We start from the raw sequence: 25,444 nt of genomic DNA, 5'->3' as shown, positions 1-25,444 counted from the left end.
GCCCTACCAGCTACACAACAGAGATGGATTATTCATAATAACGTTGCCTTTGGTCGAACGAACCGTGGTTTTGCCCTAAAGGCGGCTTGAGTGGGCTGAGTGGGCTGAGTGGGCATGGTGGGCTAATATGTACATGGATCCAGTCGCGTCTTTTCGTCGCCCGATCATCTTCTCCGCACTTTCACTCGCTCCTCACATAGCGATTCGCGAAACTTTTTTACTGCTTTACCCACCGGGACATTACCTGTCGCGTCCTTGAATGCGCACGGTAGGGCATTCTTGCTGCCATGGTCAAGTTGCGTGTTGCCGCGAGGATTCTCTCGGAAGACGACTACCTCACAAGTCTTCAAGGATCTACCAATTCACCCGTCAAAGGCGAGAAGCGGCTGGTTGTGGTTGTGCGAGAGCCATACAAATGGCAGATTGGAACTCTGGCCCTCGAGGTGCAGAGAGCATACCAAAGCTGCTACCAACAGTATTCCCTTTGCCCGCTTGGTTGTTGTGCGACAGGTTCTGACTCAAGATCAGTGAGCTACCGACCATCAAATACCTCAAGGACAACGCCGACGACTGCGATCTAGACCCTCGAGCATACGTGTCGGATCTCCTCCTAGACGAAGGCAAGGCTCAAATCGATGCATCCGATCAGCGCGTCACCATCAAGGTCATCCTCGAGCAAGGTCGGATCCTGCGAGAAGGATCTGTTGCAATTGGTAGTCAGTTGGACCACCCTGAATACCGAATCCAACTCGAGAAGATCTCGCATCCGCCCGTGCCCACCTTCCCGAGTCTTCCTTCCTCGCTGGGCAAACGTCCATTTCCTATCGGTGGTGAATACCTCTCCACGCCGAACGCGAGCAAGAGACCCCGACAAGTCGAGATACCAGATACGCAAAGAGAAGATCAAGCTCCAATCTCATCGATTGAACAGGACGACGTCCAAGGGTCACTTGAGTTAGTGGAGGGCACACAGTTTACAAATCCGGATCAAGTGCTGGGACGGCAGCAGACACTCCTCAAGCCTAAACAGGAGTCTCCTGGACTGCGGAGATTACTGCACGATGTCACTCCAGCACCTATTGACGAGCTTGAGGAATTATCAGAACAGCCTCCAACCTTTGGGTCAAACAAGAGACAGAGGAACAGGCCGGTATATCCACATGACTCTCGTGAATCGCGTCCGCCAAATGGTCTCCTCTCATCAAGCGATGAACTCGGGCAGCTGCAGAAGCGCTTGCAGGGACCTATTACGCCCCCCTCAGAAACGTCAAGAAGACTTTCGACTTCTGCGAACCTGCAATTTCGAGGTACAGAAGAGACCGCAAAATCTGCTGCTCAGTCAGCATCAGCATCGGCTAGCAAGTTTAAGAGACGTGAGATATACCCCGAGTCGGATATTGATGATTCGCAAATGTCGCCACGCTCACGACAAGCACAACTGAGTAATGGAAACTCAAAGGGCCGATTGTCGCATATTGAAGACCTACAGTCTCCTCGGGAACAGGGAGAAGGCGATAAGTGGCTCAGCATCAGCCAAGCAATGGATGTTCTGGATGATGAATCTGTGTTCGAGGACGTCCGCCCCAGTTTTCAATCCGTGCCAGCGCCTGAGTCCCTCTCGGGCAAAACGAATACAGAGCCCAATGACGAAATTGAAAACAGTATCTATGAAGACGCCGATACGGGATACGCCCAACACTCAGGCCCGGTAGATACGACGATGTCCAAAGAACCAGAAGGCAAGGGATCTGTGGAATTTCAGCAAGTAAATGGCGAAGACAAAGAAAACGAACCGTCACATGCGATGTATCATACGCCCAGCCAGGACATTGTGAAGGGCATGCTTTCTGAAGGTGCTGCATCGGGAACGCAGGGCAACATCCACGATGCGAAGTCGACAAGCTGGGCAAAGGATGGTAACCCTCTTGAGGCTAGACCGGATGCGAAGAGGTCTCGGAAACGGAAGTCGGATACCTTCAGTGTGAATTCGGGCCGGCGAAGTTCTATACAGGGACCCGCCCAGTCTGTTGGAGGCAATGTAGATAAGGAAGCTGAGAAAGCCCCGGAGCCTGGCAAGAAAGCCAAGGCATCGCAGACGACGACATCCGCTCCTCTTGACAGTCCTGGAGAGCAACTGTCGCAGAATCTTCGAGAATCGACGGGGACTCGAACGACCTTGGACGCTCCCAACAGGAAACTCACGAGGGCACAAAAGAAAGCTGCAGTCACAACACCTGCAAGAAGAAGGATACCAGGGAAAGATTCTGAGAGACCCGATTCTGTGATGGCAGGTTTCACAGCGTCCAAGAAAGATGTATCGCTCACAGCGCCTACGGAGCGGATCAAGAATCAAAAGTTGCACGAGAAGCCAGCAATTTCGACGACAGATTCAGAGATACGTGGAGCTGACTCTTCTCCCAGTATCGTTCTTCGTGGTTCGCGTGAGGACGATGAGAGTGCCAATGCATTAACGAAGCCTCGTCCAAACTGGGACTCTGGGCCGGCTGTAGCTGACAAGCGGGAGTCTTCAGTCATGAGCAAAGCAGCTGGGATCGACGCTGATAAGCAAATCGACTCGGGAAAGAGTCCACACTTCGGTCTAGGCTTGACTCCCGAAGAGATCAAGACCATGGAAAGCCGCAAAGGCATGACCAAAGAACAGTACGAAGCGGAGAAGAAGCGGAAGCAACAAGAGGCGAAGAAGAAGGCTGAATCACAGAAGGGGAAAGAAATGGCCGCTAAGATGAAGCCCACTACGGACGCGTCAACAGACAAAACCCCAGGGCCGCAACACCTCAAAACCCCAGAACCGCATCCTGCCATGCCATTGGCGAAGAACACGGCTCCAAAGAGTCACTCCATGGAGGATAATTCATGGATTCTTAAGAGAAAAGCAGACGTGACTACTGAGACTAAAGAAGCGAAACGAGAACCAAAAAGACCTAGCGCAGGGAAGGCAAACCCCTCAGGGCGCGAGTGCTCTGGCACGAGCTTTTCGCATGTTCAAATTCCAGAGTCCAAGGTGCCACCGAAAACGCCCGCAAAGGCACGAGCAAAAAGCCCTTCCGTAAAGCCACCCACGGTCAGCAAGACGCCCAAATCAAGTGTCCGGCCACAATCGACAGAGAAAGCATCATCGACACACTCTTCTGTGGCTAGGAAATCCACACCAGCGCCGATCGCGAAGACCGAGTTATTATTGAAAGAAGGAAAGGCAGCAGCAGCCAAGACGCCTCAACCGAGAAAACCGACGTTAGAAACGGCTAAGCGCCTGGTCGATCTCCACGAGGTGGTCCGCAGTGCAAACAAATCAGCCAGCAAGGCTACAACGGACAGTCTGCTTTCTCGCGTGAACGCGGCGAAACAGAGACAGAAGCCACTGGTTTTCAATATCGATGACGATGACGACGAGAGTGACGACAGTGAAGAGGACGACGAAGAAGAGGTCAAGGCTGTAGCCGCTCGCAAGATCGGTCAACAACAGGAGAACAACAACAAGAAGGAGAAGAATGACAATGGCAATGGTAGTGACGACGATGACTCCTCGTCCTCGTCCTCATCCTCTTCGCCATCGTCATCATCATCATCGGAGGGATATGCGAAGAAGGACGAGAAGAGCATCAACGACGGGAACAGAGCGAGCCAAATAGAGGGGAAACTACTCGGTCGATCTAGTTCCAGTCTTCGAGACAAGAGTAGCCAGTCGGATGACGACGAGAGCGACAGTGACAGCGAGTGACAGCGGGAGTGGGGAAGACGATGCTGAGGATGATGAATTGCATGCTTAACCTTACTGGTGTTGGTGTTGGTGTTGATGCTGGGGCTGGTGCTGCTGGTGCAAATTCTTGCTCGCGAAAAGTGTCAAGCCGGAACTGTAACTGGAACGGGGTTGGAAACTAAAATTGGATAGTTCTGTGTTATGGACCCTTCGTTGGATGAATCGAATGACAGGGACGGCGAGACGGTTGAGCTGAGCTGAGCTGAGCTGAACTGAGCTGAGCTGAGCTGTAAATGTCTATTCCGTTCTCTCTCACGCCTTCAAAGTTAAGAGGCAAGGGATTGAATGAATTTCTGCTCTACCATACCTCGTACCAACCAGGTAGTAGTTGGTTAGTTTCGTGCATAACGCTGTCTATCTGTACTATCCGATGTCCTTTTCTCTCTTCTCTCTTGTCCCTCGTCACTAGTCGTTGCTTTTCAAAGTTCAGGTAATAACCAGGTAGTCAATTCTAACCACTGGTTTCAGAGGATCTCCTAGTCCCGTTCCCAATTCCCAGTCCCCCAGTCCCATTCCTGTTCGAATTTCTCATTCCCATCCGACAGCTCCCACACCACTCACTTGGTTGTTCGTCTTGAGCGAAACGGACGGTCGAACTCTTGCCAGCTAACCTGCTCGCGGCCATGGCTGTTCTCTGCCTCATGCCGATACCGGGTGTGTTCTTTCCTTCGTTCCTAGTCCGATGCCAACAGGAGACGAAGGGATCTCAAGTCAGCGTGTGTTTTGTTTGCCTTGACCTAGTGATGTCTTTGGACTTGGAACTTGACTGCTGTTTTGCCAGGAGCACATTGTGCTGGGCTGGAACTGTGGGCTGAAAACAGGCTCCTTTTTATTGGCGAAAGAAAAGCTGGCGGTAACTGGGTTCATTTCTTTCATTTTTCATCAATCTCTTCATCGTGCAGGGTTTTCTTCGTGTCACCTCCATAATTTGCTTTCCCGGACTCTCGACAACCTGTCGCTTCATCATAGAAAAAATCTGGCCCACGTCGCGAGCAAGACGGACCTTGATCAGGACCAACGTCTCAGAGCATATAGGTCCTCTGCCTCCGGAAAGCGTCGTCTTAGGTTTCATAACAATTTCGCGATCGTTGTGCCATGTCAATCACATCACCGCCGTCACCATCGCCATCCTGTCGACTTAATTCGTTGAGTCTGGACCGAGCCTCCCCGGCTACAGTCTGGCTCCTCCCTCGGATTTGAAGGGTTGCTCGTCTCTCTTGATACCCGCCTCCTCTTCCTCCTCTCTTGGCTTCGTCGCACGTCTCGTCTCTCCTATGGCGGTAGTCTCACCTCAAAGTCTCATCCTAAGAAGACTCGGGTTCGATCGTGTTCCCCGCCACAATATTTGCCCACCCAATCAATCGCCAATGCTTCTCGATTCTCCTACTCAGCGCAATCTTCTCTCCAATCGCCGTACAAGCTGGGTTTGTGAGGGTTAACTTGGCCGCGTCGGCCTTGACACCCATGACTTTTGCGCCCGTCGCCGTAGACCCGATATTCACCATCAAAACTTCGTTCTTCGCGAGTTTGGCCACCTTAGCTTGCTTGCCATCCGCCGTTTTGACACCCAACAGACGCCGGAGCAAGAAGTAGTTAACCTCAAGTTCCATGTAAATCTCTGGGAGTTGCCCCCTCAGGCCCAGTACGTGACCGACGAGACGGTCTGCTCTGCAAAGTGTTGGATCCACGCGCGTACCTACGCCGATGAGTCCTCCAGGCACGGCAAATTTTAGATCGTTGTGTTCGGCGAACAAGCTCACCACACGGGACATGATGGGGCGGCAGACGGTCTGACCTGTTGCATCTTTCGTGATGATCCCCGGGCGGATCTCGATTTCGTCGCCGAGCTTCAGCACACCAGTGAGGATGGAGCCGCCGGCAACACCGCCCTTGAGGTCCTCGATCTCAGCGCCGGGCTTGTTGACGTCAAATGATCGAATGACGATCATATGTGGCGCTGCGCTGAAGTTTCGCACAGGGACGGGGATTTTGGTGACCAGGTACTCATTGATGGCGTCAATGTTGTATTTCAACTGCGCGGAGATGGGGATGATCGGTGACCCATCCGCAACGGTGCCCTTGATGAACTTCAGAATTGATTCGTAATGTGCTTGTGCCCCCTCTTCCCTCATCAAGTCGACCTTGTTCTGTAGGATGATGATATGGTTGAGTTTCATAATCTCGATAGCGGCAAGATGTTCTGAAGTCTGTGGTTGGGGACAGCTTTCGTTTCCTGCTATTAGAAGCAAGGCAGCATCCATGACTGCGGCGCCGGACAACATGGTACTCATCAGAATATCGTGTCCCGGGCAATCGACAAAGGAAACATGGCGAAGGAGTCGGTATGTGCCGCCGCATCCTTCTCTTTCACAAGGCGGGTCGACTTCCTTTTCAGACTTGTAGGATTTGTAGCAGGTCGGTCTCGGGCACTCTGGGTTGTCGCACTTGTAGATTTTCGCGTTGGCATATCCCAATTTGATGGTGATATTTCGTTCTAATTCATTTTTGAATCGCACAGTTTGGACCCCGGAGATGGCCTTGACGACGGTCGATTTTCCGTGAGCCACGTGGCCTATTGTGCCGATGTTGATGGTGGCTTGCCTTGCAATAATCTCGGGCGAGAGAGGAGTGAGTTTCGAGATATCAAGGTCTTTGGGGTCAGGTTGTTCGGGCAGGACAGGACGAGGGACTTGTGGTTCCGGAACCGCTGCCGAGGTGCCCTTTTTCAGGGATGATTTAGGTGGCTGGTTTGTCTCTTCAATTTCATCAACGTCGTTCTCGTCGCCCGGAGGTGTGCCAGGTTGAGAAAACTCGTCGTCAGAAGGCAAGTCGCCGTTGGTAGCCATGATTGCAGGTGGTGCAGAAGGCCGGGCCGGGGTCTGAAGCCTCTACTGGGAACTTGGAGCAGATAACTCGTGAAGACAAGGCCGTTCTCGATGTTTGTGTAATGATGGACTCTTTTATCTTCGCAGAAATATATCTTGAGGCGAAGGATATGACTCAGTTGATATTGCGGGGTGATTCAAGGACGAAATACTAACAAAATTCAGTTCCTGATGCCAAGAGTAGTGAGTCCCGGATCAGGAAAATTATGACGCCGCTCTATTATCCTCGCCCTCGGCTCACCTTCTGTGCAGGTATGTACAATTGTACCCAGTAGTAGTCCTGATAGATTTGCACGTGCCGGCTATGCAGAAGCATCAACCGCCAGATACCACCACCCATCCTACAAGCATTATAATACATATGACTATAATACATAAGACAATGGTCTGTTCAGGCGGCGATATCACCATGAATCAATACCTGAATCGCGTACATCTCTTTTTTCTTCCTGCTGTTGGTCCTGCGTCTCGTGATAGCTGGTCCCTGGTTTCCTGCTAAGAGGGATTCGGGCGAGTACCCAGTATGTCTTCCGGGTGGACAACGATTCAGACTGTTTCGCTGTCGTAGTCACTCAGAAGCAGCAGGCTCAATGAGCGGCAGCTGGTCAGCCTGGGCTCTTCATCAAGTGGGTAGGTGCCTCCAAACCATCTAGCTTGTCCGGCATAGTTTTGAAGGATTCTAGTCATTCCCTTTGCCTGCCAAATATCTTGTCGAACAACCCTCTCGTCTGGGCCTTACGCTGTAGATCTTCCAGAAACTGACCCTTCTCTTCGTGCGTAGCACGAGGCAGGCCTGCCTGCTTCCTCCGACGACCTTCTTCGATTAGAATCTTTTGAAGCTCCCTTTCGTCCTGGAATACTTCTTCGCCGATAAATTCTCGTCTTAACCGCAATTTGACGTCTTTCTTTGTTTCTTTCTTCTCCTGCTGTGTGATTTTGTGGGCCTTGCGTTCCCGTCTCAGCTGGCGTAATTCCGATGTTGTGGCCTTGTTGACCAACTCCTTCCTTTCTGCTCTGGAAAGTTGGTAAAAATCTTTTACAGGCTGGTTGGGCTGTTCTCGGATGACGGTAGCCTGCACAGGCGCCCAGAGTCTCCTTGTTGTGTGCATATGTCGCGTTTGTTGTTGGACTTGCTTTTGAGCTTGCTTCTGCGTCCGCGTCTGCTCTGGGGCCAGCTCCTCGGCGTCCTGCTGGGCCTGCTCATGGATCTGTTCAGCTGCAGCAGCGGCAAAGCGTCGGCGCTCTTCTTCTTGATGAGCTACAATGCCATCATACTCGAGAGGATTGAGCTTTTTCCATGTCCTCAGAAATTCCAGCGCATCGATCCGATTCGGTATGTACGTAGTCCCGTCGGGGCGATCTTCGGCTCTGCTTTTCGGTTCCATCTCCATGGTCACGAAGGGTGAGAGCTAGTTTGCGACCATCAATTAGTGACTGCACTCCCATAGAATAACTCCGGTGCGGGGCTTACTGGAAAGTCTTTCGTGTCGGGCATGTTGTAATGTACAGTCTTCCGCCAGTCAATCACGTAACGGCCGTATTCGGTGTGAGCACCCATTGATCCAGTTCGGTTTCCCCGGTAGAATCCACGGCCAACCTGCTTGGTGGTGAAGCGCAGGCGGGCGCATAGTTGAGGCGAAGGCTTGACCATGGTGACTGATGGAGGGTCCAGGCGCCACTCGCTTTCTCTGTGGCTATAAGGTCATGGGCTCCTTGCAACACTGGAGTGCGATGGAGGAGAAGCACAAAATCTGAGAAACTGAGTGTCGTTTTGGGACGAGCGTCATGCTGCCCTAACGATCCTCCTCCGATTATGGCGGCCGCTTATTGGTCGTCATTTTGCATTCAACTTTCTGGCATCAACTCACTTACACACCAATACTCTGTACCGAGTAGATGGCTCGTTATTGACTCGCGGTGCAGCCACCTTTTCGTACACCAGCAAACCCATCCGCTCCTTGATCTTCCTATCGACCATGTGAATGCCTCCCCCCGAAACGAATCCGCTGCACATCTACCGCGCCTGCCTGCGAGAATGCTCCTACCTCCCTCTCCCGCAATGTCGGGCATACATGAGAAAATTCACGATCGATGGGTTCCGTCGCTGGATACCGCCCAAGGACCCCGTGGGTAGATCTCGCAGCAAAGCCCATGGTGCCGGTGGCCGACATCTTACACCTGAAAAAGTGACTCGATTGCTCCACCAAGCGAGGAAATTGGCCTCAATCCTCCAACATGCGAACCAAGGATACATTGTCCCACTGGAGAACGTCTTGCGTATGACCTACGGAAGAAAAGGACCCCGGAAACATGAGCTTCTTGCACAGTTCCTAAATCCAGCACTCCCAGCCTCTGAAGGTGGAACGAGACTTTTGAGAGACACAAACGGCCAAAACATCCCAACAGTGGCAGATGCCATGTCTCCCACTCGCTCTAATCTGGGTGTTGATGAATTGCTGGTGGAAGACGCAGAGGAGGAGGATGAGACCCCCAAGGCCATCACCGAACAGGACACATTATACCCTTCTTTGTTTCCTACCATTACCACCGCACAGGGCGGCACCTCTGGGCCGCGTACCGAAAACCCAAGGTCAAACACACTCGTTCCCACCGCCCCTCGCCTGCCGGGGAAACCTGATTCCCCGAAGGAGGAAAAATGGAAACTCGAGCTTCCCCCACGCCTCCTGGCGCTGATCGCGTCCCAAGCGAGCGAACAAGTCTACTTCGCGCGTGTCGGCGCCCATCTAAAAGTCAAGTCAAGATTCAACCCACCACAGACAACCATATGGGGAACGCCACTCCCGCGATCACGGTACAAAAATCTGCGCATAAAATGGTACAACCACAACATCAAAGCCGTGCTTCCTCCCTTGCCGGAAGACGAGTATCGAGAGCTCCACGACCTAGTAAGCGGGAAGAAGGAGATGAAGAAGCCTTTTATTATTCCGCGACGGAGGACACCAGCGCCGGTCTCGGTCGAGGACACGGCACAGAGTCTCCTCGAACGTCAATCCTCTTTGATATTGGAAGGTCCTCAACCCGGCCCGCGCCTCAAGGATTGGCGCAGGGGTCGTCCCCACGAGATCACGCCTCGACTGCTTCGAAGATTACTTTCCCGCGTGGTGCTGAAGCAGACCCCACTCGTCAAGACTGCGACTCCCGGCACCAAGGCAGCTGTGGGGGACCCTGGTTTGGTCTTCTACTGGGACGACGGTATGTCGGTGGACGAGATGGGGAAGAGTGAGCAGAAGATGTCAGGATCCTTGAGAGACAGGCAAGCCTGTCTTTTGTTTGGGTGACGAGGGAAATGGAGTGGTAGCCAGAAACGCCGATGTCAACAGAACTGCAGTGCATCGGCGACATTCATATTGGAAACGGCTTTTTCTAGATCCTCCATTCGGCTGAAGAGGACTGTCCGGATCGATCTGTTGAAGAATTGGACCAGAATAGCGGCAAGAAACGGGAGGGTCTAGATACACCTGGACTTGCGAGAGGTAATAAGTATGCCGCACCGGAACGGGCAAACCAAGGTTCAATAGGAGAATGTATCAGCTCGCCTCAGTCCCGCCAAACTTGGTACACATAATCCTGTACCGTGCGTGACCCAGATACTCCCGTGAATGCAGCGTGACTCCTGTACCCTTCTTTTCCGACCCCTATCCCTGCTCATTTCCACCTCTACAAATTGTCGATGGCCGGCCGTTCTGTAGTTCCTTTCCAGCCACACAGCGAGCCCAGATCTCCGGTCACCGCTCCTTTTTATGGCGGTGCCCCTCCTAGCAGAGCACTCAGTGCAATGTACCACGTCAGGGATGCTCCACCGTCGATCCAGCCCATGTCAAAATTAGGCTGAGTGAAGAAATTGTACGCTGCTGTCGGATTAATGATCGCCAAATTCGCATACACAATACCTGAGCATCGTCAGGACCACGCGCCGTTAGAAAGTCCAGGTCACGCTCACCTTTCCAGCCGCCAGTAATGTCTGTAGCCTGACGAACTGCACCGTCCGCAAAGTATGTGATCCATTCCTCTGTTACGAATTGCTCTGTCAAGGCCTGGTTAGTCTAGGGCGCGGCTTCGATCGCTGGAAGCTGTTACCTGTCCGAGTCAACGTGGAGAAAGGCATGAGTGGAATCATGTGGATGCTGCAAGGCATCAGTAACTTGGCCTGTCACAACTGAAGAATACGGGTGGCATACCCCTGAATGTAGCTTAGATCAGCGCCAAAGTAGGTGACATGATCTGCTTTGTTCTCAAACAAAATGCCGGTGACTTTGTTGCCAATAAAAGGCGCTGGCTGATTGGTGTTGTTCGATGTCATAAGGAAATAGTTCTGCAGACTCCGTGCTAGGACAGAAAGCATCAGATTACCACGAGCTTCCATGGAGGCATCGCCAATCGTCTTGCCCCACATCTTCAGCCCGTATGCAAACATAGCATCCTCGGAAGAGGATTCTTCATCCTTGCCATCGCCAGATTCAAAAAGCCCTTTAGCCCAAGAATGACCATGATACCAATCAAAGGATCGGAAAACCGGGAAATACTGGTCCAGAGAGCTGGGGTTGGAGACATCGCGAACCAAGGCGTTCACATAGTCCTTATTCTGGCTGAGCCACGCAGGGTCGAGGTAACCAATGACAGCAGCGGCGTGGAGGAAGTAGCCATAATGAAAATGATGGTCGTTGTAGTACGAATTGCCAAAGTCTGCACCAGGGTCGCCTGTGACATAGCTGGCCGATGACACGAGACCCTTCCAGTCTGTGTCGTAGATTAGCGGGTACTGTTGCCGATTATTTGTGAAGACCTCGAAGCAACTTTCAAGCTCTAGTAACGCGGCGTTTGCCAGAGCTTGCTGGTTCGTGAGATCATGCATAGTGTAAACAAGCTGCGCGAATTTGCTCAGAGCTTTTCCACTGTAATACATGCTGTTGAGGTTCGTTTGGGCTGACATATTTTGAGAGGCTTCAGTTGCAGCGATGTTTTGAATGACGGAAAGCGCTGCGGGAGAGAGGGAAATCGTGCCTTGGAAGTTCATGGGATGTCCTGGTCGCCAGGGCGCGAATCCAAGCGAGAATGGGAGATTATCCTCCTCCAATACCCAGTAGTCACCCACAACGGCTGTCGCGTTGCCCTTGGTCGTGGTCGCTAGTTGTATGGCTGTCACATTACTTTTGGTGTTGGTGTCAAATGACTCACAGTGATGAGGCAGGGCAAACATGAGGAGAGTCGTGTTGCTCGAATAAGCGCCCCCTTTGGACCAAGATAAGCTGTATTGAGCGGTCGTATTCTGTGCAAAACCGGCAATATGTCCAGCGGTTGGATAGGCACCCGCCGCCTCATCATGGATTGACTCAAATTGGTCGTCAAGGAGCTTCGCAATTTGTATATCCCCGTACCAATTCGGCAAGCCTCGGAGTAGCGTGCTTGAGACGAGCTGAAAATTGGGGGTGAATCCATTGGCTGGCATGGCATATATCAGCCACACTTTTCCGTCTTCTAAAGTAACCTTGTATTTGAATATGCCTGGTTTCGGTTCACCCGCTGCAGCAACATTCCGGAAGAAGACGCCGCTTTGTATCGCTGGTTGGAGATTGACATATTGCCCAGTGACAAATGCCATACCTTGGACGATTGGCATAGTGAGCACTGAGGGGGAGCCAGCTGACGGCTGAAGACGAATATTTGCAGAAAATGCTTGCAAAGAATCCGCAGTCAGAACTGTGTTTGAACCAAATTCAACGGCAGATAGGATCATTGACTGAATGCCAATCCCATTGATGTAATACGAGGCTGGTCCACCAGGGATAGCAGTATTGTTGGGCCCAAAAACCTTCTGGTTATTTTCAAGATGAGATATTGCCATTCCCCAACTCAAGGCGTTACCGCCCCCCTTGCTCCAAGTTAGTGAGTAGGGCATCACAAAGCTGGGGGAACCTTGGGAACCCAGCACGAAGTTTTGGTAGAATTTGTTTGTCTCAATGGGGCCGTAAATATCAACAATCCCAAGCCGCGAAACTGGATGGCCACCTCTTTGCTCGATGTTGTTGGGAGGTTGCCCCAGGGCAACGGGCTGAAAAATATCCTGTCCGGAGCAGCCCATGCTCACCAAGCAGGTCGGATTAGTCGTGGGGAGAATTGAGATCGAGCCGAGAGCGGCAGTCAGGGTCGTTTCTACCGTTCCAGTCACTATTGTTGACGCAGTCAACGTGGTCTCAACGAGTGCTGTTCCAGTTGTAGTAAGCACCGTTGTGCCTGCTGAAGATGTCGCTACAACGGATCCATCGGCAGTAATAGTGGTGTTGAGGACTGTGACGGCAGTTATAATCGCGATCGTCTCAACGGCAACGGTTGTTACAGTCTGTGTAGTCGAGAGGCTTTCGAAAGTTGTCAGTGGCAATGTGATGGTCTCAGTCACTGTACTTGTCGAACTAAATGCTGTCAAATTCCCAAAAAGAACAGTGCCGTTCAGGGGCTCTAATGTGGGTGAGGCGACAGTTTGGATACTGGTGGGAAAGGGCTGTACAGGAGGATTCCCTCCAGTTTCAAGCGTCGTGATTAAAGACTGGATTTATTAGCGACCTAAAATATTGAGGAATGCAGTGACAAGAAAACCCACTCCAGTCGTGTCTGGCAAGCTTTGGCTTGCGGATGTCACTGTTGGAACTTGCGAAGATGGTAAGGCGGTGATGGTGATGGTTTGGACACTCAGCTGTGGATCGGCAAAGGTGATAGCAGATGAATAGCTTTGTGATTTAGTGTCTCCGTCATAGCCAACCAACACATCCTTGGAATATGGGCCAGCGTCTAAATCTGTGCTAACATCGCTAACAGTTCCTGCCGGCGGGGGAGAAGGTAGATCTGCTATCGCCCGTGTGGCCCCTGGAACCACGATCGGCCTCGGCGAAGAGGTTATGGGGGTACTGCCATCGAGATGCGACGTGGGTTGAAGAAGGACGTCAGTGGTAAGAGCTGCATCAGCACCTGGATAATTGGAAGATGGTGTTAGTAATTCTGCAATGTAGAGATCTTGATCGCCGCGACCGCATTCAGGATCCAGATATCTTGACGGACCGTAAAACCGACGAACGGGGGAGGCTGAAGCAAACAGCACCTGCAATATCGTTAGCAGGTGACTCCATTTGGTAGGCATGGCAGCAGAGGGGAGAATAAGTTGTATTCGTCTTCTCGATGGGTCAGCCTGTAGCCCAGAACAAAACGCACGCCGAAGTGCAAAGGTATTGTCGAGGACGGGAGAAACCTGTGCCTTTTGGATGGTGCAGAGTGTTCCTCTGCTCTTGGCGTTCACGGATCAAGGGGATAGAGCGAAGTCGCAATGATTGTGCTCTTCAGCAGGTAAAGGCAGTGCAGAACGTGGGAGCAGGCTGAAAAGAGGGGAAGGAGAAGTCGTGGAGAAAACAGTTTTCCATCTCGAGATAGTATGTGAGGGGGGAAAGGAGAGTCCAGGCATACCAAAGCGGCACCGGTAGGCTTTGGCGCGAGCATGCACGGCGAAGAAGACGATCCGTGCGCCTGCCTGGTGACAGGGCCAGAGCTTTGAGGCGAGGTGAGACAGCGGCAGGACTTCTGGCTAGAAATATGAATAGGAAACAGAGTAAAGGGATATCCGATAGCTAGAAATGAGGGTCGAAATGATGAATTGATTGACCAGGGCGGATATGGAGTTCAAGGAGGCGATACAATCGAGGGACGAAGCATTGGAGAGAGCAGGCGGCGCAGTTGTGCCGCGTTTTGAGATGTTGTCCATTGTTGCTTCCTGCATAAAGAAAGACATTTGGAGGGGTTTCCTACCTATGCAGATACTGCGCTGAGATGGAAAGAGCAAGGGTAGTAACCCCAATGATAAACGGTGCCGAGTGTCCCAGGAGTGTTATAGAGGAGGGGAGGAGGAAGGAGGTTGAAGCAGGTGTTGAGTAGGGGAGATCACGTGGAAAATGCCCAGAATCAAAAACTAAATCTCCGAGGATAAGCCGAGCCAATTCAGACTCGTGACTTTAATGAATTGAACTGTCACGATGCGGATTCTCGTCGTCGCTTCTGCTCTTCCTCCCTGCCGCTCGGGACGTATTCCTAAGTCCCTACCCCAGGGGTCGTGCCATCGGCCGGATGATGCCCTGCTTAATCAACACTCGCGGCTTGGTGCCATCCTGGAACGTGGTCTTTGTGGTCCATTCAGGGCCCAAGGGTAGACGAAGCGACCGTTCATACTGTTGTCGTGACTCGAATGGATGAGGTAGTTCGCTGGCCAAATACTTCCCGTTCTTCTTGACACGCTTCTCGTTGATAATGACCTTTTCCAGGCTGGCATCTTGTCGCTTCTCTTCCGCCACACCCTTTACCGTTGTCAAATACCGTCCTTTGACCCGCTTTTGAGCTTTCTTGCTGATGCCTTCTCCTGTCCAACTTCCCCACCCAGGAAGGCCGTCGTCAATGACTTGGTCCCCTTCTTCCTCCACGGTTTCTCTCTTTTCTCTAGCAAACTCCCGCTGAATTTCACCCGAACCTGCAAAGATAGCTTGTGCAAGTGCAGTTCTCTCATCCTGCTCGTTCTCGGACTCGGACGGACTAGTATAGTCATCTAGGCGGCTCCGTGGCACCCGTTTTGTCTTCTTCAATGTCTCTCCGTTTTTGGCGAGTCGGGGCAAAAAATTCTGGCTTGATAGGTTGTTTTTTTGGTTGGAACTTCCCGTCTGCTTCGCACCGGGGCGCTTCAACGACCGAGTCGAGCTTCGGTCTAGTATAGTTTCCTCAATTTCCAGCAAAGTGGCCGTTGGCGAATTGTCTTTCAATCCTTCTCTTTGATCTTGATCCCGTATATCTTCAAGCTCCGCCTCCGACTCAGGTTCCTCGAACTCGCTCTTGGAAACATGAACTTGAGGCTTCACAGGAATATCTCCACTGGCCACTCCAAACTTTTGACGGCCCGTCGGGGCGTCGTCTTCGAAATGCGCCTGACTCACCGATTCCACTTCGTCGCTGTGGAGACTGCGCCTTATCTTCCGAATTTCTTCTTCATTAGCAGCTTTCCTTGCCGCTTCTGCCTTTTTCATGAATGCCATCGACCCTAGCCTTGTCTCGAAAGTATCAACTTCATCGCGCTCGACATCATCGAGCCTAGTTTCTAGGTTTTCTCTCTCATCATCCGTCCCAGAAAAGCCTTCGAAATCAGAAGATTCTGAACCAGACTCGTCTGAGACAGCACTGGCCTTGCCCTCAATTCGTCTGCGAAGTTCTTCATCTCGCCTGGCAAGATCCGCCACTCCATGCCTGGCCTCCTCATCCCAAGTAGCCCTTCCTGTGGCCTTGGCATTTTTGGCCCATTTACTCTCCCTGTGGCGCGCGCCCATCCGTTCTTCCGCTCGCCGACGCTCGTTCTGCTCTCTTTCTTCCTCTGAATCAATCAAGCCTTGCGCTGCCAGCAAGCTTCTATGCTCCTGACTAGCATTCTCGCGCTCTTTGCGGTGGATGCGACGATATGCCTTACTTTTGATCTTTTTGATCCGTCGTGCTCGGATTTCTTCGCGGAACATCAGATCCCGTGCCCGCCGCAACTCTGCCCTTCGCGCTTGAATTTCAGCCAGTGGCATCTTCTTCTCGTGCAGCTCCTCAAAGGCGCGTTCCTGGTCTTCCTGGGATCGACTGTCTCTCGACTGCATCCCACTTTCCATTATGATATTCCGGATCGCCGATTCAAGTGAAGTCATAGGCTCTGCAGTAGAGGTTGGCCCAAGTTGCTTATTGCTCAACATGCCAGCTGCTGCAGTATCAACAAGGGGAAATGAGAGGTGCTCGGCGCGTCGACTCTGCTTGACTGTCTCGATCCACTTGCCTAACTCCTTTTTGGTCTCCTCATATGCTGCAGAACGGTCAAGGCGATCCTGCTGCCTTTTTGCGAGTGGAGGTGCGAGTCTACCCGGAATGCCACTTTTGTAGGCTTCGTGACCCCTCCCGTCACTGTTCTGCAGGATTTTTAGAGACTGTCTCTGGTGGGGGTCTTTGATATATCGTAAAAGATCAATAGAGGGCATTTCCGTAGAGCCGAGACCGAATTGGGATGGCTTATTCGGCAAGTTTTGGAGATGTCGCCGTTCAACGACCTTCCGAGTCTTGCTACCGTTTGTCAGGCCTTCAACAAAGTTCAGGAGCCTTGAATGATCGCCTTCATCGTCTGAAACAGATAACTCAGACTCCGCATCATCTTCTATTTGAGACATCTCGTCATCTGATTCCGGATCATCGTCGAGTTCTGACTGGGAGGAATTGTCGCCGTCGTCAGCATCATTTGTGAGGCGGGTTTGATTTTTTTGGCGCCTTCCCGAGACTCCCACTTGTTCTTGATCGTCCATGTCCCAAGCTGTGGCTAAATCTACAGCCTCATCCCCGAAGTCGTCATCTGGCTCGTCATCGGTGTTCTTGTTTTCCTCACCATTCTTCCCTTCGTCATCGAGCTCAAGGGACGCAGCACCGCCACGATGGTTAGGCTCCGCGGATGTGGTAGCGCTTCCGCGAAATGTAAAGTCTGCAAACCTCTCTTCATCACTTGCGCCAAAAGCCTCTTCGCTGTCAATATCACTATCCTCATCCTCCTCATTCACACCGAGATGCCACCGGTTGCCCTCGAGGTCTGAGCCTTCTTCTTCAACCTCGTTTCCTGCTGTTGTGGCAAGCTTCCTTCTCTTCGATGACCGCTCATCCGTATCCGCCCTACTGTGTGAATCTTCGAACTCATCGTCGACCTGCCCGAGGCGGTGTTGTCGAATTTTGATCTCAACAGGATGTTCACGCTCCGCAATCTCAAGTGCGTTCAGTCTGCGATTCTGGGTAGGCTTCTTCCTGAGGCCAGCATTCAACCTTCCGGTTTGCAGCGGTCTTCCGTGCGCTTGACGAGGCATAATGTTCTAGATGACGAAAACTTGGGCAACAGAACCGATGGCGCCCTCGATGTTGTGTGCGGGAAAATATGTTATTGTGCGGAGATAATAATTTTTTCACGGAGATAACAGGTCTTGGCGACGATATGGAGAATGGTGTTTAATCGTGGCTGAGTGTGGAATCCTGTTACAAATTGACGGAAGCTCGCAGCTAGCGAGGATAAAGCGAGTCACAGTGGCCGCTGAAATAGCTGCTGTACCTTTCGCTTTTGTCTATCTGTCTATAGAGAGAGGGGAGAATCGGAAGGTTTCAAACATGGATGAACATAGAGTCTTCAGGCTAGTCCCGAGGAGGCCTAGTGTCCAGCTGTGTAATATCATGTGACATGGGATTCTGCATTGAACGGCCATCTCGACCTCTCGGCGTACAGAAAAGAGCCGCATAATTGTAAGTACCCGCTGCGGAAAGGCAAATTAGAGGAGGGAGTAAGCATTGGGACTAGTCTGGAAATTCGAAAAAGCCAGCGAGGTCCCAAGAGTCTTGTAGAGCGGTGTGTTTCCTACCCTATCTGGATTCAGCCTCGCTACCTGACCATACAGGCGCAGGCTCTTCACAAGGATAGTCCATTTGGCCGCTCACATCTTCGGGCTTGTCACGATACTACTATGGTACACGTTGTGGCAAGTCGGGATCCGTGCTCGTGTCCATTATATGTTGAGGGCTGTATCTTCCTTACCCTTGGGTTAACAGACCTCCAATAGAGGCGTGCTGTCGATTTCAACGGCCCCATGGATCCGGGAACATGAAGGTAGTCACCATGCAAGAGGAGTGATCTTCCTTCCATCTCCCAAGTTGTCCAGCTCGGCCGCCATACACCAAATTCCCAGAAAATGATGGCGGTTTTATTGGATGTGCAGACTGACCAACCTCGCGCCTTCTTTGAATCATTTGCTCGGAGGTGTCTTCAGGATTCCCGTCAGGTCTTTAGCAAAGCTCTGAACGTAAGAGTAGGCCAGGAGGCATTCGAAACGCTAAAAACCTGACTGCCACAGAGATCAAGAGACATTCGGTCTAGCGGATAGATAGCTGCGACAGCGTGGGAGGCAAATTGTACGCACCCACAATGAAACATCAGCCAGGAGCAGCATGCGAAATCCCAGCTTTCCCTCCCGATTCTGGTCTGCTTGCATACGCCGCTTAGCGAAACGACACGAGGGCTAGTTTAGTGAAGTTGAATAGCGGCAGAAGGTGGCTCAGAGGTGCGGTAGCAGTTCGTCAAGATCCCCCTCTCCGAGCTGCTCTGTCATACTGTCCAGATGTGCAGTTGAACAGTCCATGACTGCATCGCCGAGATAGCCAGGAAGGCCTGCTGTGCGACTGAGTTTGGCTTGGAGTAGTTTGTCGCTGCGTGGGCGGGGGAGTCACATCTGGTTTATGATTTCCACCTCTGATCCATTGTCGAACAGGACCTAACTCTCTCTTTCTGTGACGGCCGATTGTTCTCAGGCATGGGGTGTACATGATCGGAACTTGGCCGGCTAGGACGATGAAGATGTCAAGAAGAAAGAAGAGTTGATGATGTGAAGTGGCAGTGGGTTTTGGGAGTCCGCGCAAAACGCGCTAAGAGAGACGCGACAAATCGAGGCAGAAGCAGCAGCGAAAGCAGCCAATTCCCCCGCTCCACACTTGTCCGAGACGTGATTCAATTTCAACTGCGCCCATTTCCATTTCCTGGCGGACAGCCGACTGACCACCTGTGCAAACTGCCTGAACGAGTCTCCTCACAGGTTGCACCTTGTAACTTGCTCTGACAACTCCAGCGACAAGGCGCCACCGCACCTTTGTCCAGCCTGAGCTCCTGCGAAAATCCCGTCCAGGTGGGCGCCGAGAAGTCTGCCACCGTTGTCCCCGTGCTACACACTAGCCTCCCCGATCTCGAAGTTGAACGTCGACCTGGCACCGCACTCATAACTCTACGTGCTGCCCTGACACCAGGTCGCATCTGGCTGAGGTTGGATTTTCCACCGAGCTGAACCCGTCATACTGTTCCGGTCGGAAAGAAAAAGCAGTGTGAGAAAAGCTACATGGTGAAGGGTCTCCTTTATCAGTAAAACAAGAAGGAAATCTCGCAGAACGGGTTGGATAGCGCTGCCTGCGCCCGATATGTGCTGACACACGGTCCACATACTTCTTCTCGACGAATCCACCTGGCTCGATTTATTCTAATATCTGTTGATAATCATGGCATCGGGCGGTATTCATTCAGGAGTCTATGCGCAGCCCCCTCCGCCTTTCCCTCAGCACGGCCACTCTACTTCCATGAACACAGCTTTCCCTCAACAGCCTTCCCATATGGCGTCTTTTGAGGCCCAGTCGATCGCTTCCACGCCAGCGCCGACTCCTCCACCTCCGAGACCGGCATCTCAGCACCAACAACAGCAAGCCTTGTCAGCGCAGCAACAGATGGTGTATAGCATGAATGGGACCGCCTCCATGTCAAATGGAGGTATGATGGCCCCTCCTAATAACTTCGGTGGCTACTCGGAGGCAAATGCGTTTGCCCAACCTGACTATTATGCGAACGGGCTCAAGCCGCAGATTTACACTGCTGTCTATTCAAACGTGTCTGTTTTCGAAATGGAAGTCAACGGCATAGCTGTCATGCGACGCCGAGCTGACTCTTGGCTGAACGCGACCCAGATTCTGAAGGTAGCGGGAGTTGACAAGGGGAAAAGAACCAAAGTGCTCGAAAAAGAAATCACCGGCGAGCATGAGAAAGTTCAAGGTGGTTACGGAAAGTATCAGGGCACTTGGGTCAATTACCAGCGCGGTCGCGAGTTTTGCAGACAATACGGTGTCGAGCAGCTGCTCCTGCCGCTGTTGGAACACGATATCACGCCTGACGGTATGTCGGGGGTCTCCCAAGGTATTGAAACGCCAACAAAGGAGCAAGCAATGGCGGCCCAGAGAAAGAGAATGTATGGTGGTGACGGCCGACCAGCTGGGCAGCCGACCGGAGGCACCTTTTTCAAAAGCATGTCCACCACTGCGGCAAATGCCATTCATGCCTTGAACAGAACACGGCTCGACTCTCCGAATATGGACGGACGACGCTCCACCGGACCGAGAAAACAATCTCAATCATTCAGTTACAGTCAGGATGCTGTTTACGCTAGCCAGCAGAGTATGCCCAGCATGACGAGTCAAGATAGCTTCGGCACAAATGGCGGAATCATGAGTCAAGGTGCTAGCTTTGTGGAATTTCCCCCAGCAGATTCGCAAGAGCCACCGCGCAAGCGCATTCGACCTTCACCGCAGTCATCTTTCCTTTATGATGGTGCAATAGACCTCAGTATGCAGGACAGCCTCCCCACAGAGCCGAACATCTCATTCTTTTCTCAACCCAGTCAGGCTTTCATCGGCGCTGATCCGCTCCCTTATGGTCTGGAACCACTTCCCCACCCCTCTGGCCTGCTGGAGGAGCAAAAGATGGAGCTTCTACTTGACCTTTTCATCGACCCTTCCCGCACTGACTTTGACGATCATCCAGCTTTTCTGCGACTGAGCGGTGATGAGTTCGAGGTACCAATTGATGGCTCATCCAACACTGCTCTACACTGGGCGGCCACGTTGGGTCGAATCGCTCTAGTTCGAAAGTTGCTAGAGAAGGGATTTAACATGCGGCGAGCAAACAGCGGCGGTGAGACCGCGCTGATCGCGGCATGCAAAGCGAGGAATAATCTCGATCAAAATTCTTTCCCAGCTCTCCTAGAGCTCCTTGGTCCCAGCATCGAGGTCAGAGATGGACGTGGCAGGACAATGCTTCATCATATCGCTGTCGCCTCTGCCATAAAGGGTAGGGCTGCGGTGGGAAAGTACTACCTCGAGTCTTTGCTGGAGTATGTTATTCGACAAGGCACTTCATCAAAATCAAACGTGCAGCCTGACACAACGGGCGGAGTTAACAGTCAGAATCAGTCAAGTCCTATGACACTTGCGAAATTCATGTCGGAGATTGTCAATGCTCAAGACAAAACAGGAGATACAGCTTTGAACCTGGCAGCAAGAACCAGCACAACTACCATCATTGATCAACTGCTCGAGGTCGGTGCAGATCCTCACATCAGCAATCGCGGCGGCTTGTCCCCGGCGGATTTTGGGGTCGGCGGCGGACACGTCAACATGTTTGACCAAACTCTTCCAGCATTCGAACAGCCTTCAATGGCGAATGGATCAACACAGAAATCCTTCGAAGAGGCTCGGGAAGGACTCATGACCTGTAAGTAAATGCTTTTCAACGAGTGGTCTGTGGGTGCTAATGGTGGCAGCGATACGAGAAGTGCTGTCCCAGTGCGAAGCCGACTTTGCAGCCGAGATGAAAGAAAGGAAGGAAATTCTGGACAAGACCAACGCAGCATTAAAGGAGTCCGGTATTTCGCTTGCTGACGAGCGGCGACGACTAGAAGAGACTCGAGCCAAAGTGCGAGAAAAGGATGAGCTAGAGAAGAGAATCAGCAATTTACGGCGAGCGGCGGCCAAACTTCGCGGAGAGCTGAGCGAAACGAACCCACTAAACACGATCCAAGACAACGTCCAGGTGGGCGAAGCAGACAGAGGCCTGGATCTTGAGGGACAGCTCCCGCTAATGGCGCAATTCTTCCCTGATGGCGAGGCAGACGCCAGCATGATGGGATTGAACCAAGAGCAACTCAACCTCTTGGGAAGCCTGGAAAGAGCGGAGGTTGTGTCGGGGCGTGTGCAGGTGTACCAGCGACACAACCAACACTTGGAGCAGATGGCCAAGACGCTCCGAGCTCGCAGTGTGGAGCTAGAAGGACGGTACAAGAAGATTGTGAGCCTGTGCACGGGCGCTGATGAAGATAAGGTTGATGAGCTGCTGGATGGTCTAGTGCAGGCCGTCATCAGCGAACAGAAGGAGATGAGCAACAACTCACAGCTGGGACGAGTTAGGGACTTTTTGAGGATGGTGCAAGGGTCCAAGGACTAGGTCATGTGTCGGGTATGAGTGATTGACGAGATCAGACGGGGCACACGAGGTGAGTTTGATCGAGCCTAAGCATGGATACGTATGTTTCGACTGGTCACGGGTGTCAAAATGCTCATCTTATTGACTTTGCCCTTGATTTGTGTGACCAATGATGTGAATGCTTTGCGCAATCTGTTGTGCCCCGGGGGGGGGGGGGGGGCAGTTGGCAACCCAAGTCCACCGAATTGGTTCAATCGATGGATACGTGTGGAATGTCTCCTAGATATTCGTTCGATGTCAATTATGCTACTCTGTACATTATACCTCGTAACGCGCGCAAATAGAGAGAAATCAAAGCCGCCAGCCTCGTTGGCAATAGTAACAAGGTCGTCGCGATGCCAGCCTTTCCTGCGCGCGGTTAACTATGAATAACACGGCGAGACGGCGTGGCCAACTTATGAAGTTGTCAGTTTCCCATTTCTCATTGCCATGAACGGGTGGTTGGACCAGAATCGCCGAAATGCAGGCCTCGAAACAGGTTGCTGGAGGTTGGACGAGGCGCGCAGGAAACAAGTCGCAACGCTGGCAGCGAATGAATCAAGGGGTCATTTAGGGAGAGCGCCAAGTGGCCAATGGACAACGGCTACCAGGTAAGCATGTACTTAGTACATACTCCGTACGTGTGGCGCCGTCTCACGATGCCGCGTCCGATTCTGTAACGATAGGCGGGGACGCCACGACGCCTCCTTTTCCCTTCCGCCCCGCCCGCGCCCCGCCCGCCGCGCGTCCTGGCCAATGACTTTGCCATATCAGGCTCCTCCCCCTGCCCCTGCCTCCGGTTCGCTGCACGCCATTGTGTCGAATCTGCCGGGGTTGAACAACCCTTTGCGAGACATCCCTTCTCCTGGACCAAGAGGACCTTTCTTTTTGAGTGTACACCGACATCAGTGGCACCTGGACAATTGCAACGCCCAGTTCAACCACCATTGTGTGCTCCACAGAAGCTTGTATCTCGACCTGCCCCTCCCTCTCCTTCTCCCTAGCTCCCCAGGTACCAGGTATAGAACCATGTTCAGCGATTCGCTCTAGCTTCGCACCGGGCGACACCATGCGACACCGTGCGACCTCTGTTGCGACATCCCACTTTCGCGTTTCGTGGGTATGTACCGATTGTTTCATACTCGAATCCACTTCTTTCTCGACCGTCCAGGACCGTCCTCAGTACAGTCTCCTTCAAGTCTCCTCTCCGCGCCCCCCCTAGTAGGTAAGTCGGTTGTGCTCCGTGATTACGGTGTACCGACCACCCTGGCTCTACCTATGACCTACTGTACCATACCTAGGCAGGAAGGTTGGGCAAACCGTCACGGTCACCCATGGACCAAGGTCTCCATTCCAGTCAACCGACATGTGTCATTCGCCCTTGGCCGTGGGAGTTCCTCTACAGTCAATGTTTTATATTGATCCTGGCCCTCCACTTTTCGTCGTCACACTCCTCAGACCACTCTTTTTGCACAGGCCAGCAACAACTCTCCCTTTGCTCCTGTCCCTCGCTCTTTTCCATCCTTTTCAACAACCTACATGCTCGTGGGCAGGTTCCCTTCCCATTTTCTTTGAGCATTTGCGTTCTTTACTGGCAGTCGCTGGCCGTGCCTACATTCCTTTCCAACAAGCTGTGCTTGGTCTCATCATCACCGGTCTCGACGACCACGTACAGTCAATACTCAAAACCAGCATAACAACCAACAAAAATGCATTTGACGACCATTGTTGCCTCAGTTGTGTTGTTGTTGGCTGAGGCGGACATCATTTCGGCCAAAGCCGTTTTGCATCTGCCCAACGCGATCAGAAGGAGAAATGCCTGGGAAGAAGAGATGGAGAGAGACGCCGACAGGATCTTCCGACGAGACCCGCAGTCCTCAACTGGCTCACTCTCGGTGGCCGCACCAACGATGGCATTGAACGAAACAATCGCGACGGCTTGCGTCAGTGCTCTCAAAACACTCAGCTCGGTCGAGAACGCAGCTGGCCTCGCCGCGTGCTACAACATCTTGCAATACGACAGCAAACAAGGCGCCTTCGAGGCCGACCTCCGACTCTACCAGATGTTTCAGCCAACAGGCAACTTCAAGAATGTGCCCGTCAACGACATCATGATCAGCTTGACGTATCCTACCAGCACCACGTTCCAGTCGTTGACCAAGCGGAGGAAGCGAGATGTCGAGGCACGACAAAACAGCATGGCCGAGGTGCAACAATACACCCTCTTTGGCACATTTGAGAAGAACCTGAACCTCGCGATGCTGAACGACACTCAAATCATGTCGCTGATGCTGCCGGACATCAAGCTCAACGCGGCCAACTCTCAAATGCCCATCATGGCCAATGTGAGCGCGGCCGACGGGGCTTGGTTTGTGGTTGGGCAATTCAAGGACGAATTCAAAGGGGGGCTCGTCGGCCCAACCGTTGCCGCCGCAGCAATCACCGCTGCCGTTCCTTTCGTCCTGCCCGGAACGAGGCTGGGCATTTTCCCCACAGGGTTGATTGTCACCTGTGCCTGGACATTCTTGTTCTTTCTGGCATATGGACTGGGCACCATTGGCCGGATCCAATATAGAAGTGTGTATAGAAAGAGAAAGGCGGCTCAGGCCGGTCGAACTGGCAAGAGGATATAGACAAAAAGAGAAGCCATTTGAGTGGAGATGATTTTTTTAGCTTCAGCAGGCCGACGGAGATGGGGGGGGAGAGACAGCAGATTTTGATACTTGTGAGATACCCTCGCTTTACTGTGGATGCGTGAATAGCGATTTTGGATTTGTACCAACAACAGCAGCCGTTGAGATATTTCTGAGCATGTTTCTTGTCGGGGCAGAAGAGAGGGATTACCAGAATTTTGTACGAGTGAAA

General features: G+C 52.2%; 8 protein-coding genes across 8 annotated transcripts; 4 read left to right on the top strand and 4 right to left on the bottom strand.

The window, feature by feature from the left end:
* Window positions 1–287: 287 nt before the first annotated feature.
* On the top strand, window positions 288–3,739 carry A1O5_06007 (uncharacterized protein; the record flags this gene model as incomplete). Its single annotated transcript, XM_007746603.1, has 2 exons — window positions 288–475; window positions 529–3,739. 2 exons carry the CDS (start codon window positions 288–290, stop codon window positions 3,737–3,739), a joined length of 3,399 nt encoding a protein of 1,132 aa, XP_007744793.1.
* Window positions 3,740–5,082: 1,343 nt separating this feature from the next.
* A1O5_06006 (eukaryotic translation initiation factor 2 subunit gamma) lies at window positions 5,083–6,624 on the bottom strand (the record flags this gene model as incomplete). Its single annotated transcript, XM_007746602.1, has 1 exon — window positions 5,083–6,624. One exon carries the CDS (start codon window positions 6,622–6,624, stop codon window positions 5,083–5,085), a length of 1,542 nt encoding a protein of 513 aa, XP_007744792.1.
* A 722-nt stretch (window positions 6,625–7,346) lies between these two features.
* Window positions 7,347–8,314, bottom strand: A1O5_06005 (uncharacterized protein; the record flags this gene model as incomplete). Its single annotated transcript, XM_007746601.1, has 2 exons — window positions 7,347–8,072; window positions 8,135–8,314. The coding sequence occupies 2 exons, from the start codon at window positions 8,312–8,314 to the stop codon at window positions 7,347–7,349; spliced, it is 906 nt and encodes a 301-aa protein (XP_007744791.1).
* Window positions 8,315–8,645: 331 nt separating this feature from the next.
* Window positions 8,646–9,962, top strand: A1O5_06004 (uncharacterized protein; the record flags this gene model as incomplete). Its single annotated transcript, XM_007746600.1, has 1 exon — window positions 8,646–9,962. One exon carries the CDS (start codon window positions 8,646–8,648, stop codon window positions 9,960–9,962), a length of 1,317 nt encoding a protein of 438 aa, XP_007744790.1.
* Window positions 9,963–10,422: 460 nt separating this feature from the next.
* A1O5_06003 (endo-1,3(4)-beta-glucanase) lies at window positions 10,423–13,813 on the bottom strand (the record flags this gene model as incomplete). The annotated part of the gene is made up of 5 exons (XM_007746599.1): window positions 10,423–10,574; window positions 10,625–10,708; window positions 10,762–10,808; window positions 10,863–13,225; window positions 13,280–13,813. 5 exons carry the CDS (start codon window positions 13,811–13,813, stop codon window positions 10,423–10,425), a joined length of 3,180 nt encoding a protein of 1,059 aa, XP_007744789.1.
* Window positions 13,814–14,759: 946 nt separating this feature from the next.
* On the bottom strand, window positions 14,760–17,573 carry A1O5_06002 (uncharacterized protein; the record flags this gene model as incomplete). The annotated part of the gene is made up of 1 exon (XM_007746598.1): window positions 14,760–17,573. One exon carries the CDS (start codon window positions 17,571–17,573, stop codon window positions 14,760–14,762), a length of 2,814 nt encoding a protein of 937 aa, XP_007744788.1.
* Window positions 17,574–19,905: 2,332 nt separating this feature from the next.
* A1O5_06001 (uncharacterized protein) lies at window positions 19,906–22,561 on the top strand (the record flags this gene model as incomplete). Its single annotated transcript, XM_007746597.1, has 2 exons — window positions 19,906–21,832; window positions 21,882–22,561. The coding sequence occupies 2 exons, from the start codon at window positions 19,906–19,908 to the stop codon at window positions 22,559–22,561; spliced, it is 2,607 nt and encodes an 868-aa protein (XP_007744787.1).
* Window positions 22,562–24,288: 1,727 nt separating this feature from the next.
* On the top strand, window positions 24,289–25,212 carry A1O5_06000 (uncharacterized protein; the record flags this gene model as incomplete). Its single annotated transcript, XM_007746596.1, has 1 exon — window positions 24,289–25,212. One exon carries the CDS (start codon window positions 24,289–24,291, stop codon window positions 25,210–25,212), a length of 924 nt encoding a protein of 307 aa, XP_007744786.1.
* Window positions 25,213–25,444: the final 232 nt, after the last annotated feature.

The sequence above is a fragment of the Cladophialophora psammophila genome, assembly GCF_000585535.1.
Source record: "Cladophialophora psammophila CBS 110553 chromosome Unknown aczJe-supercont1.8, whole genome shotgun sequence".
NCBI classification, from domain to species: Eukaryota; Fungi; Ascomycota; class Eurotiomycetes; order Chaetothyriales; family Herpotrichiellaceae; genus Cladophialophora; species Cladophialophora psammophila.
Note: the sequence above shows the minus strand (reverse complement) of the source record. Positions and strands in the feature narration are given on the sequence as shown.